The 13,194-nt window shown below is 56.4% G+C and overlaps 1 protein-coding gene across 2 annotated transcripts in view; it reads left to right on the top strand.

Moving 5' to 3' along the window:
- The first annotated feature begins 6,209 nt into the window (after positions 1 to 6,209).
- LMX1A (LIM homeobox transcription factor 1 alpha) overlaps positions 6,210 to 13,194 on the top strand; it is a 42,404-nt gene continuing 35,419 nt past the window's right edge. The window contains exons 1-2 of one of the 2 annotated variants that reach the window (XM_053950508.1): positions 6,210 to 6,289; positions 6,880 to 7,062. In XM_053950508.1, the coding sequence (XP_053806483.1) occupies positions 6,210 to 6,289; positions 6,880 to 7,062 (263 nt within the window). Of the gene's footprint in view, positions 6,290 to 6,875; positions 7,063 to 13,194 lie in introns of both variants that reach the window. The other variant, XM_053950507.1, reaches the window with a different exon arrangement.

The raw sequence follows: 13,194 nt of genomic DNA on the forward strand, positions 1-13,194 counted from the left end.
TTCACGCATCCTGTTCTTTTTTTTTTTTTTTTTTTTTCCCTCCATATTTTTGCTCTGGAAACAGCTTCACGAACCCAAAATTTATAATCTCACACTTCCACAAGTGAAACTTGCAGGGAAGGAAACAAGAAGACCCTCTAACAAACCATCCTCAAAGGCTTGCCCTGCTCCAATGGCACTGCTGGAGCTCCCCATTGCAACTGAGCTAACCAGAGTCAAACGAGTTAAAGACATTAATTTGTTCAATATGCAGCGCTTATCCTGGTGGGAAAATGTCCTCCCAGGAACCCAGCGAAACTGTCTGTATTATTATTCATAAAACAGGTGTAGTGTTAAGTGATCTGCCCCTCCTGACCCTCTCAGCAGACAGTGGGGTGAGATGCAGCTTTGTCTGTCCGCGTGACAGATTGCGACGCTGCCGGCTTGGGGAAGTTGGAGGGAGAGGAGGACTGACAACAGAAAAGGAAGAAGGATAAAAATGAAACGTTTTGTTAAAGCTCCCACACGGGGACATGATTCATTTTCCAGTTTTTTGCTGAGAAAAGGAAAAGGAGAATTTACAAAAGCAGAGAAAAAGAGGGAAAGCCCCAACATTATGAAAACTCTTTAATTTCTTCTTGTCCTGAGAAAAACCCAGGGAGAATTTCAAAACCTGTGAAAAGAACTGACCAAGAAGCTACTTTTAATTGAAAAGGTAATATTTGATTAAAAGAGAAGTGTTTAAATAGAGGAAATACACGAGCTGCTCATTGTAAAACTGTTGCTGGAATTTGAGAGGCTGCACACAGGCTGTGCTGGGATGGTGCCACACCACACTGCTGGTTAGATGAAGCAAGAGGCCACCTCCCGCCTGGGCTGCTCAGGCTCCCCCTCTAAGAGATGTAGACTTCTAAGAACTGGTCCCCAGCTGCCTGGCTTGGATTTCTTTTCTGATTGATGCTAATCTCAAGCCACTGTTTGTAAACAAACCCAGACCGCTGCATGTGATATTTTGGAAGTGGTAAGATATGGTAACCAAGATGGGGCAGGAAGTCTCGAGGTGGCTACTGGACGCACTCACTCTTAGCAGTCTGGAAGGATAATGTCTGGGTTCTGGGCCACAAGGTTTCCAGGCTGCAGTTTGAGCAGGGCTTTGTCCTGTTTCTCCAGATGACTACTGGGTTTTTGGAAAAAAAAAATTAACACACAGCACACCACAAACTCCCCCACGCTGTGTCTGGCAGGGCAGAGAGACCATGACTCTCCATGTGGCCTCTGTGAGTAAGACACCACTTGCTCATCTGAAAGCGCCACTAGCAAACCAATGTTCTCTGCAGAGGAAACAAGTCATGGAGCAACCCAGCTCTATCTGCAGTCACTGGGGACCTGAGGGTTGATGCAATCTCCTGGATTTGGTCCCAACCCTTGGACTCCTCATTCATATTGTAGACCTCTCTACAGGGGTGTTGTCCGAGAGCTGTGCTTCCCCAAGCCTTGCAAAGTGTAGGAGTGAGTCTTTGGAGACCCCGAGGAACAAATCCCATAGCAGCTGGTAAAAAGTCACTGGTGTGGTTATCCTTCTGTGAGTTGCTGCAGAAGAACAGCAGCTTGGCATGGCTGGAGCTTCCCCAGTCTTCAGCCCTGGAAAAACCTAATTTTCGTAAAACAGTAGAAATCACAATCATTGATAAGCCAAAGAAAGCTTCATCCTATCACTGGTTACCCCATGAAGCCCCTCATAGCCTCAGATCAAGCTCAGACGATTTTTCCTTTGCTCTGGGATTGATAAGCAAGCCAGACTCTGGGAATGACTGGTGCAAGGCCATTTTCTCTTTGCCACCATGCATCACATCTCATGAGCTTCCCGAGTTAGCAGCAGGTCCTCCCCACCATGGATAAGCTTTGTTCTGGTGTACAGGCCAAATGTGTCAAAGCATTTATTAATTCTGGGCTGCTCCCTCTGCAATGCTCAGTGGAGGGGGCTTCAAAAAATAGTGGAATTTTGGGTTCTGTAGCAGCTGCTTCAGATCCAATGAGTCCAACAATAGCACTTCTGGATTGAGACTAAAAAAAAATGCATCTCAAAGTATAAAAAGTTTGAGCTGGTTTATGTTCAGTTTGACTCTGGGCTCACTGATGGATTGAGTGATGCAGGGGCACATCCTGTACACCTGACATGACTCTCAGCCACCAACAGTGTGAATCCAACTGAGTGCCACCAACACTGACCTTTTCCCAAGGACGTTTTGTCTGGACTGGGCCTTGGACTGCCTTCACCATCTCACACAAGCTTCCCTAAGATATTCTCTTTGCTGCCTGATCCCTCTGCTCCTCCCCTCTACGTCCCTCCCAGCTCTCTGCTGTCCCATCGGAGGCCCAGCTGGGAGGCTGGGCAGGCTGGGCTCGGTTGGTGCCTCTTGGGGCACAGGGAGGAGGGGGAAGAAGAGGAGGCTCCCCAGAGCTGCTGCTGATGGCAGTGGGAAGCAGTGCATCCTCTTTCAGGGAGGATGGCAAGGTGCATTGTGGTGCAAGGCATGATAGAGAAGCCCTGATAAATCCCCAGGAGTTTATCAGCGTGAGTGGACAAAGACCAACCTCTATCTAAGCAAGGCCAGGGGCTGCCACTCCATTTCTCTCTCCTCTCTTCCTGTGCCCTCTGTGCAATCAACTCTACCTGAGACAGGCTTGGTCTGGTGGATTTCAGTGGTGAAATGAGAGGATTTAATCACCTCAGGGCTATCTGACAGCATGGTGGCTGTGGGCTGGTCTCTGGCTTGCCTCTGTGCCAGGCTGGCCAGCCCAGCTGGCTGTGCAGCTGCTGATGCCTCTGAAGGGCTCTGGGGGTGGCAGAAGGACAGGGAGGTGTGGTCCTTGCAGGGGTGAGTGGTGTCGAGGGACGTCTCTGGTGCTGGACAAGGCTTTTTCTTCTGTGTCAAGTTGGCTTCGGGCATTCGAGGCACCTGGATGGTGCTGGCCCAGTGACTCCTGTCCCAAGGCAGGTGGCTTGTAGCCATCTTCTCCTTGGTCTCCTGCGTGCCTGCTTCTGGGGCCAGCCCTGCCTGCTCCTGGATGTTTCTGCATCTGCTTGGCTGGGCAGAGTTAAGGTGATGCCGGAGGAGGGATCTGGCTGCTGCTGTCTGGAGCCAGGGCAGCTGCTGTGGCTGTGGCTCCCTGGGAGCTGAGTGCTGCTGATCCCCTTCCAGCAGTGAGCAGTGGGGACCTGCACAAAACATGACAGCTGGGCAGCCCCAGCGGGGAGACGTCTGGGGAAGATGTGCAGCCCCTCTGCCAATGTTGTGGCCTTGTTCATTCGGTTGGCAGCTTCTGTTTAATGCAGTTCTCCAGCACCACCCACTTTTTTGCAACACCTGGCTGCCTGTAGACCCTACAGCTAGAAGGAAAAAGGCAAGACCTGCTTTTCCCCTGGTTTAATTCTCTTTGACTGCTGATGTTGCCCCTAGTTCAGCTCTGGGTGAGCTAATAATGGAAACTGGTCCTCAGAAGCTGTAGTGAGCAGCCTGAAATACTCCCCCCACGTTTTGTAGGGCCACTGCCTGTGTTGAAGTTGCACTTTGGGGGGGTTTGGAGTGTGTTTCTTGCAGTTTTACTGGTTCACCTGGTGATCATCTTTTGCACGAGGCCAGGTATGCTCCAGTACCTCTGACCTGTGTGGGAGCTGGTGGATGTGTAAATCACGAGCAGCAACACCCTGCTGCAACCTCCCTGGTGATACCCACTTGCCTCAGCCCCCAAACCTGATCTTCATAGACCAAGCTGGGAATTGTACATGAGAGCTGCAAGGTGAGACAGTCTCCAGCCCCTCCTTGTATGGAGAAGAGGAGGAGGAGGAGGAGGAGGAAAACAGTGGGGTGGCAACATCCAGGAAAGAATGACTTCTTTCCCAGCTGCTCCTGCATCTCTAAGCAGAGGAAATCAGGTGGGCGGTCTGAGTCTGCAAGCAAAGTGCCCTGCACAGGGACACAGATTTTAGCAGTGCTCATGGATGGTATTCCCACCCCTTGAGGCTGACACTCCCTGGCTGTGTGAGGAAAATCTGCCCTGCACAGCTCTGTGGGATGAACGGGGAGGCAGGAAGAGCAGCAGGCAGTGCTTGGAGCCCCTGGTCATGCTGCAGTCCTTGCTGGGCTGGTGTCTTGGCAAGGTGGCTCCAGTGGATCTGGCTACTCTGACACTTGGCTGTAGCTGCTCAGAGACCTTCAGGAGAGCCAAAGACAAAGGTGTCAGAGCCCAGTGCCTCCCTGCTGCAGCCCAGCCTTCCTGGATGTGAGTGGTCAGAGCTGTTTGACACTGACCCGTGTGATAGCACCAAGGCTTTTGTGCCCGAACTTTCAGGGAATTATATTGGGATACAGTAGGGCTTTCCCAGGACCGTGCTTCCCTCTCCCGTGGGATTTTGGCAGGGCGGTGAGCTGCCTGTGCTAACCTGCGGCCTCTCTCCTTCCTACGAATTCCCAGAGGAGACGACCTCGGTCCCTGCATCACCCACGTCATCTGGGTGTGGGGAGCACTTGGTGACGAGGATGCCCCACAGAGAGGCTGGGAGCGCATCTGCCCCTGGTGCCAAGGTCAGCGGTGAACACAGGAGGTGAGGTCCCTAAAAGCCTCCCATCCTCCGCGATCCTGTAGCGGGTCCCTCGCAGCTCTGAGGCCGTTTCCCTGCTCGCCGGCCGGAGAAGGGGACCCAGCCCTCCTCCGTGCCAGGGAAGCCGCGGATCCCCGCCCGGGCTGCTCCGGCAGCGGCAGGTACGCGGCCCCAGCCCCGCTGCAGACCGGGGCCTGCGGGGCCGTGAAACTCCCCGAAAAACAGCGAAACCCCACAAGCAGGAGGGAAGGGAGAGCCGGGAAGGACGGGAAAGCGCCGGGATTGCGGGAAGGCTCCGAGTTTCATCTTCCCCGGCCGGGCGGGACCGTTCCTCCGCGCGTTTCCCCTCCCCGAAACCGATGCGGTTTGGCGGAGACGCAGCTCCGCTTCCCCGGGGCCGCTTCCCCCTGCGGCCCCGCGGAACCGGCGCCCGGAGCGGACCGAGCCCCGCTCGGCGCCAGGGATCACTGGAGACGAGCCCTCCGGGGCAGCTCTCCGGCTTTGGTGTTGGGATTTTTTTTGTTGTTGTTGTTATTTCTTTTTTGTTTTCCTCCTCCCAGACCTCATTTTCTTTAAACACTCCGGAGCAGCGGGAGCGAGGTGCCCGGGGCGATGCGCAGCGCGGGGAAGCGCATCCCCGCCGGGGACTGCCCCGGGCAGGGGACCGACTTTCCCAAAAACTGCCGGCCTGGGATTCTCCTGGAAGGGGGACTTGATTTCCAGCCGGTTTCATTACCGGGAGAGACGCTGTGGTGGGGCACCACCCTCTACCTTTTTTTTTTTTTTTTTCCCCTCCTTTTCTTTCATTTTTTTTTCTTTTCTTCTTTTTGGCTTTCTAAGAAAAGAAGGAAAAAAAGCCAGGGAGCGGAGCGGAACCGGGGCGGCCAGGCCGAGCCGTGCACCCCGGAGCCGGGAAAGGCCGACAGCCCCTCGAGGCGTGGCGGGGCCGGTGCCTGCAGCCAGGCAGGAGAGCGGGGAGGAAACTTATTTCGAGTGGGGTGGAGAGGGGAGGGCAGGGGGTGGGGGTCGGGCAGGGAGGTATCAGCTCCAGGAAATGTGCCTTGGCAGCAGTCGGACGGCGCTTCCCCGCAGGTTGGTGCGCTCCTCTCCGGAGCCGTCCAGGGAGCCGCTGCTCGCTCCGCACCCCGGGCAGCGCCGGCGGCGGGGAGGCGGGAGGGTGCGGTACAGCCGGGGAGGCAGGAGCCGCCGCAAGACCCCCCAGGAGCGGTGGCTGCCGACGCCTCTCCCGCCGGCTCCTCGCAGGAAGGCACCGCCCCGGCCGCCCCAGGTAAGCGGCCGAACCCCGCCGACGGCAGCCCCGCATCCTCCCGTCCCGCATCCTCCCTTCCGCGGCTGCGGGGGACCCAGGTCCGGTCGCCTCCCCACGTCGGGGCCCGGGGGTGCTGCGAGCCCGGCTGGGGCAGCGGCTGCGCAGCCGGAAAGGGGGGCCCGAGGGGTTCTCCCGTTGGGAGGGAGGAGGGAGCGCGGCGCCGAGGAGCGGGCGGGCAGCCGGGGCGGGGAAGCCCCGGCCGGGGGCGGCGGGGCCGGCGGCCGGGCTGAGCGCGGTGTGTCCGGGCTGTGTTGGCAGGCGGGCGGCGCGGCCCCTCGCCCGGCCCGGCTCCCCACCATGCTGGACGGGCTGAAGATGGAGGAGAGTTTGCAGAGCGCCCTGGACCCCGCGACTCCCTTCTCCTCCTTGCTGGGTAAGTCAGGACACCCCGCTTGTCCTTCTGGGGACCCCATAGGGCGGGGCACGGCCGGGCGGGCCCGAGCGATGGATGGGCACAGGAGGTTCGGGAAGCCCGGGGACAGCTTTGCCCGGCTCGGTCCTGCCCGGCGCCGCGCCGCTGCCTCTCCCGGGGTGTGCCCCCGGCGCCCGCCTTCGCTGCCCCCGCTTCGTTCCGCGATTGCATTAAATTGTATGTCCCCCTAAACCCCCCTTGTAACGAAGGGCTATCCTTCGTATCGAGCAATAAATAATTCATTTTTTCTTTTTATCTTCGTTTTAATATCGGTTTCAAACCGTCGCCCTCTCTCTGAGCTGCGGCTCCGCTGCCGCCTTTCCAAGAGGAACGAAATTGGGGGCGATGTGCCCCCCCCAGAGCTGCCCTAAGGCACAGGTCCCTCCTGGATTCCGCAGCAGCTCCCCGCACACCCCCGTCCCCCCGCGACCCACGAGCCCGTGCGGGGGAAGCGAGAACCGCGGGACCCTCCGTCCGTCCGTCCCTCGGCCGGGCCGTCTCCCCGGCCGCCTTTCCCTCCGCTCACCCCAGCCCCGGCTCCTTCCCCGCAGGCAGAGCCGCGACCCCCAAGTCGGTGTGCGAAGGGTGTCAGCGAGTGATTTTGGACCGGTTCTTGCTGCGCCTGAACGACAGCCTGTGGCATGAGCAGTGCGTCCAGTGCGCGTCCTGCAAGGAGCCCCTGCAGACCACCTGCTTCTACCGCGACAAGAAGCTCTACTGCAAGCTGGACTATGAGAAGTAAGTGTCGCTTGCCCCTCGGGGAGCCCCCCTTGCTCTGCTCTCACCGCCCACAAAGCCCCAGTGCCCTGCAAAAGCTTGTGGGGGGGACTGGTGTCCTGCTGCTGCTCCCTGCTTCCCCTGCCCTGTGTTTCCCAAGAGGTGTCCGCCCTTGCTGTGCTGCACGGCGAGTTGTGCTTCTGCCCCGCGGTCTCATTGCCCCCTGGTTCTCCCCTTTTCAGAGGTGTTTCGCTGGGCTCAGGTTGTGCCCTGGGAACTGAGGATGTTTTGTTGGGAGCCTGGGAGACCCTCGGTAACCCCAGGTCCGTGTGGGGATGGGGCCAAGCATTTTCCCCTGGCTCTACTTTTGTATGGAGCATCTGCAGGAGGAAAGTTATATCCTCCCTGACCTGGTCCTGGACGAGGCTATTATACTAATGTCCTCACAGGCAGGGAAATGCTATTGCTCTCCCCGCTGGTTGGTGGGGAAACTGAGGCACTCGGCAGGAACCAGGGAAGGCCCTGCTGAATTCGGAGTGTTGACTGTCGCGCAGAGGCTTTTCCTGCATCCGGGTCCGTGATGGTGAAGAAATTTGGGTGTTAAAGCCTCTCAGCCCTGACACTTTCCTCTTTGGAAGTGTGGGGTTAAGGGGAACGACAATGAGAAAATTATTTTTTAAAAGAAAAAGCATTCCAGTGGGAATGGGGAAAAGGCTGCTGAGTCTTCTCTCCCCTGCAGCTGCTTTCGGTTTTTTCCTGCTCATCCTGCTCTGGCTGTCCTTTCCAGACCCCACTGCCTGGCTGAGTTTTGGAACTGTTAAATTTTTGTTGCCTCTGGGCTAGTTGTTTCTTGAGGAGGGTGTAGGTGGGGGGCTGGATCCCTCACTATGGCGATAGCACGGCTGTCGAAGCCCTGCAATTGAATTCCCTTTTTTATGAACAGTGATCGTTGATGCTCTCATCCCTGGCCTTCGGCGAGCTGGTGAGCGTGCCGGGGACTAGCCCAGCTCCAGGCCTTCTTAAAGTTGGGGTTTTGGGTTTTTTTGGGTGTTTTGGGGTTTTTTTTTTCCTCCTTTAAATCCCGTATTGTGGGTCCGAGTTTAATCACTATGGATACAAGGCAAATTGAAAGCAGAATTTGTGCGCGTGACCTTGTTTTCAAATGTTTACGAAAGAGCGGAAGAATTAGCTGCCGTGAGAGTGGAAAGGAGAGAGCTGCGCCACGGGGTGGGTTTTTGTAGGCAAAAAAATTGTTGAGATGGGGTGTGCTGCTTGTTTGTCTGTAGAAATTTGGCTACTGGTCCCCATACATTTCCACCACGATTCAGTCCTCCTTTTCTGCCTTATCGGTATTTTTGTTTGGACCATCAAGGGGAAATTGGGGTGACTGTCACCCAGAAATGCCTTTCCAGCTTGCGGCACATGTGGATTTTACTCTTGACGGCAGCTTGCGAGCTCTTGAAGTGGCTCCAACCTGAAACCCTCCTCTGATGTCTGTTGGCCACGAAAGAAATCGGTGCCGCAGTTGGCTTCTTGCTGTGCCCATGTATCTCACTGTTGGGATGGACAAGGATGATTGCGGGAAAAAAATGTCGTAATTTTTTTCTGAGATCCAGTAATAGCACCACTTTCCCTGGTTCTTTCTCGGTTGTGTTTGTGCTGGTGACTTTTGCCTGAGCCGGGAGGCTCAGGCTCTGTGACGGGTGGTTTCCCGAGGTGTGATGGTTTTAACCCTAACTCACTGCTGGCCTCTTCCCCTCCTGCTTCTGCCTCCTTCTTGCTATCATCTCATTGTGCCCTTGCATTTAATATTAATTGTTTTAGCATGGGGGGTGCAGGTTTGTGTCCCTTCTCCTTTCATCCTCCTCACAGGACTCTGCTGTGCCACTGGTGTGACTCCTTACCTGGTGATGGCAAGGATGCAGAGTCGAGTCCCAAAGAATTCTCCCTTTGGGCTCTGCCGAGCTTTATATAACACTCTATTTACCAAAAATCCTCCTTTCTTCTCCCAAATGCCCGTCCTGCCTTTGGCCCGAGCATTTTTCTGGGTGCAGGAGCACTGTGCCTACCTTGGCCGCGGTGCCAACACCGATAGAAGGGATTTGAGAGCGAAACGCGCGGAGGAAGAGCCGCTGCTCTCAGACTGAACTCATTATCTCGAGCTGGTTAATTATCACAAGTGACTGACACTCCTTGCAGTGGAAAGCGGCCGATCCTCCCCGTGGCAGTGGCGTAGCCAGGCTCCAGAGGCCTCTCCGGGTGGGAGGGCTGCGTGTGGAATGCTGGGGGTGTCAGGGAAGTGGTTGGGATCCAACCTGCCGCGGTCACGGCGTCGGTGTTCTGTGGTTGTGTTTGGTTGTGGTTTCTTTTGTTGCTTTTTTTGTTTTGTTTTGTTTTGTTTTTTGTTTTGAAATTGAAAGAAGGGATTTCTCTTCCAGATGGTGAGCGTTGGGGTGTTTTCCCAGGGACGAGTAGGTGCAGAATTTTCTGACACGTCTCTGCACTCTCTGTTTGAGCTCAGTTTGTAACAAGGCCGCAGAGGGTTAATGAGGGAGCCCGAGACGGCAGCTATGCTTTCAGTTATAAATACACCCATGGAAAGTGTTACGGACGGATTTAAGCGAGCATCTGACTCGCTGGACTCTAGAAATTGAGGAGTAATTTGTTAAAACACATGTTTTACATTTCTTTGTCTTTCACAAAGAGGAAGGACTTGGGAGAGGACTTGGAAAGGGATGGATTAAAGGCTGAGGGTGCCAGGTCAGGTCTTGGCATCTCTTTGGGGTGCCACGGCTCACGGCCCATGGGCGGTTCGGATAGTGATGCTGTCTGGGAACTCGGGGAGTTGGGGGTCACTCTTGGAGCAGTTTCCCCAGCACTGACGGGGAGGGCTCCTGGAGAGGGACGGCTCAAGCCTATGCCCCTGGGACGGCGTCTATTTGGAGCAGAGGACGCTCGTTACAGAACATCCCAAGTCCAGCGGCAGCCCCCGGCGCTTGTCCAAACCTGATAAGTCTCAACTATGACAAGGTTCAGTCTTCGCCCTGGCCGGCTCCCCGGCTGCAAAGTGGCCCTGGGGACAAGCCCCGACTGTGGGGCCCCTGCGGTGGTGGTCAGGGGGATGGGCTTTTGTAGTGGCAGATTTGGGGGGGGGCAACACCAAACCTGGCCATAAACAGGGAGGAGTGCTGGAAGCAATGGGAAGAGAGGGGCTACTCTGGAGCCTTAAAATCTACACAGGGATGGGAATTGTTGAGCCCCCTCTTGCCTAGTGGTGTTTCACAGTAGGCTTGCACGGGCCAAGCAGAGCCAGGGATGTAGAGAGGACCTGGAGGCACGGGAAGATCCCCACTGCAGGTTCTGGAGGCCGGGAGCGCTGACAGCGGTGTGGTCATGACGGGGGGCGCAGCTGGGGAGCGTGGCGACGGCGGGACGGCTTGGCACATCCCCAGCCACGGCGCAGAGCCCCGGCCCCAGCCCCGGCTGGCAGGAGCAGATGGCCAGCACATCTCGGAGCAGGCCTGGCATGTGGGCGCCGGCAGTGGAGGGGCGGCTGCAGCCCCCGAGCCGCCACGCCGTGCCGGGCTCCCCGGCCGAGGCAGGCAGTTGTGTGATGCTCGCCCTGTCTTCGCACGGCTTGATGGCTCTGTGCTGTTGCCAGCTTCCGCGCCATCATCGCGGGGCTCTCCTTGCCTGCCTCCAAAATCCCGTGATCCCGGAGTCACAGGCTTGTGTGGGTGCTGCCGCCTCCTCCTTCGTGAGTTAAAATCTGAAGTTGTGTCCGGCTGCAAAGGACAAAAAAAAAAAAAATCCTTCCACACTCCTGGTGTGCACACGTACGAAGGAACTCGTCAGCGTTGGGTTTTCAAATCACACCCGGCGTCTTCGCGTGGGGCATGAGCCCGAGTCCTCGGCAGCGTGGTCCTGCCAGGCCACGGATGGATCTGTGGGCTCGGGGTAGCCTCCTCTGGCCCGCTGGAGGCTCCTTTGGCAGCTGCTGCTGTAGAGGAGATGGGGGAAGAGGTTTGGAGCATGGTGGCTGTTTATCCTGCTTAACATGGGTAATGTAATTGTGCAGTTACCTGGTGCTGCTTCGCCAGCCTGGAATGGCTGTGAGGGGAAAAATCCTGGATGGATTGAGTGGAGGTGATGCTGGATACTTCAGCACAAGCTGGTCCCACCAGCTGGAGAGTTCGTTTGGTGTAGTGGCTTTGTCCTGGTGATTTGCAGTCTCTCACCTTGCCTTCCCTCACTGAAGAAGTGCTTTTTGTGGCTGATAGGAGAGAACGATCCCTCCAGAGAGCCACAGGTCAGCCCAGCTGCAGTCGAGCATGTTCTCTGGAGGCCGTTTCCCTTCTTGTAGAGCATCCTGTGGAGAGGATGATGCTGGCTTGGGTTTCTCCAGCTGGCCAGGCACTGGCAGCAGTCACGCTGGATGGGGTAGGAGAGCATGGGCCAGCTTCGTGGCACAATGTCCCTCTTGCTGGTCTCTCCCCATCTCTCAATCTCACTGTCTAGTACTTCCCATGCTTCTTGCCTGCTCTCCATCCCCACCTCGCACCTCATCTCCTGTAGCAAACACCTCTCTGTCCTCACCCACAGCTCCTGGAGGAATAGTGCTGACTCCTCGTGGGCTGGGAGGAGTGTGGCTGTGGGGCAGCCGAGTCCCCACCAGGGACGCCATGGTTGGTACTGCGGGGCTGGGACCAGGCACCGCCTCTTTTGGTTTTTGTTATTAAGTCAACTTCTTGTGCTGGCAGGGGGTGGGAAGGCAGGGAAGCAGCAGGATGCAGCGAGAGGGGCGTTACGGAGGCCACTGTGGGATGCGTGCTGGAAATGCCAGACAAGCAAAATAGGCCTTGCCTCTATCTCCACCAAGCCCTGTCCTCCCACTCATGAGGCTCTCCCTTTCCAAAGGGAGAGAAGGAGAGATTTGGCATCTTGCCCCTTCTTTCATCCCTTAATTAGATTTGTCTTACAATTAACGTTTCATAGAAAGGCCTGGAAGTGAGTGAGGTTTGGCAGATTGGGAGCTAGGCAGTCGAATAGACTTGTCATGTCTCCCTCCGTGGTGGGGACAGGGGTGGCTTTGGGGTCACCCCATTGGCAGTGGGATCCTGGAGACTGCAGGTCGGAACCATCAGAGCCATAACCTGAGCATCCTTGGGACTCCTTATGGTTTCTGCCATTTTATTTTGGACACACTATGAATCTTTTTTACCTTTTTTTTCCCCACTCTACGAGCTGGTGCTCCCTGTTCAGCCCCCAGTGGTGCTCTTAAAGCTGTGGGAATCGCTTCAGGTTTTTGCAGCCATGACAAAGGCACCAAAAAGAAATCGACTGAGAAAGAAAGAGGGGTTTGTTTCACTTTGATGAGAATTTTGTCTCCACCAGCTGGAGAGACAGCTGGGGTCCTCTCCTGCCCCAGCTCGCCAACCCTCGCCTCGCCGGCTCTTCACCTGCTCGCAGCCGCCAGGCGCAGGGAGGGATTTGCCGAGCCGGGGATTTCAGAGAGCCCCCAGTTCTGGTTGTGCTTCCTCGGGGAGCCCTCCAGCAGGCTCTGAACCTGATGGTGTGGCCATGGCCAGCTGATGTGGGAGCGGGTGGCGGTGCTGGGTGTGAGTTGTGCTGACGGCTGCCCGGCGTGCGGGCAGGATTTGCCGGTGGCTGCATGTGCTATCGGGGAGACTGATCTCTGCTGGCTGTCCCCAACCCCGCTGGCAGCAGCGGGGTGGCCTCAACGTGCCCAAACCCACAGCAGTTTCTGATTCTGATGCTGCACGCTCACCCCAGGGTGTGGCAAGGGGGACCCCAAAGGCCCCTCTGCCTTGGAGCAGGAGAAAAGGGAATTTGGGGTCTAGGGCTGATCTCCTGCTCACAAGGGTGCAGGTCCTGCTCCTGTCTGAGAAAGGGGAAAACCCAGCAGTTTGGATCTGGATTCACAGTTCCCCACTTCTGGTGAACCTTGTGGTGTGCAGCCAAGGAGGTGCTCAGCACTCGGTGCTGGAGGATGTCTGAGGAAGAGGAGGCTGCAGCCAAGGTGGAGGGACGTGGGAATGAGAATTGTCCTGGGTATTTTTCTTCTCAAGATGTTCTTTGTCTCTTTGTGCTCTCTTGTCTCTGGCTCGTGCCCTCTGCAGAAGCAAACACGAA

The sequence above is a fragment of the Vidua chalybeata genome, chromosome 9, assembly GCF_026979565.1.
Source record: "Vidua chalybeata isolate OUT-0048 chromosome 9, bVidCha1 merged haplotype, whole genome shotgun sequence".
Classification (NCBI taxonomy): Eukaryota; Metazoa; Chordata; class Aves; order Passeriformes; family Viduidae; genus Vidua; species Vidua chalybeata.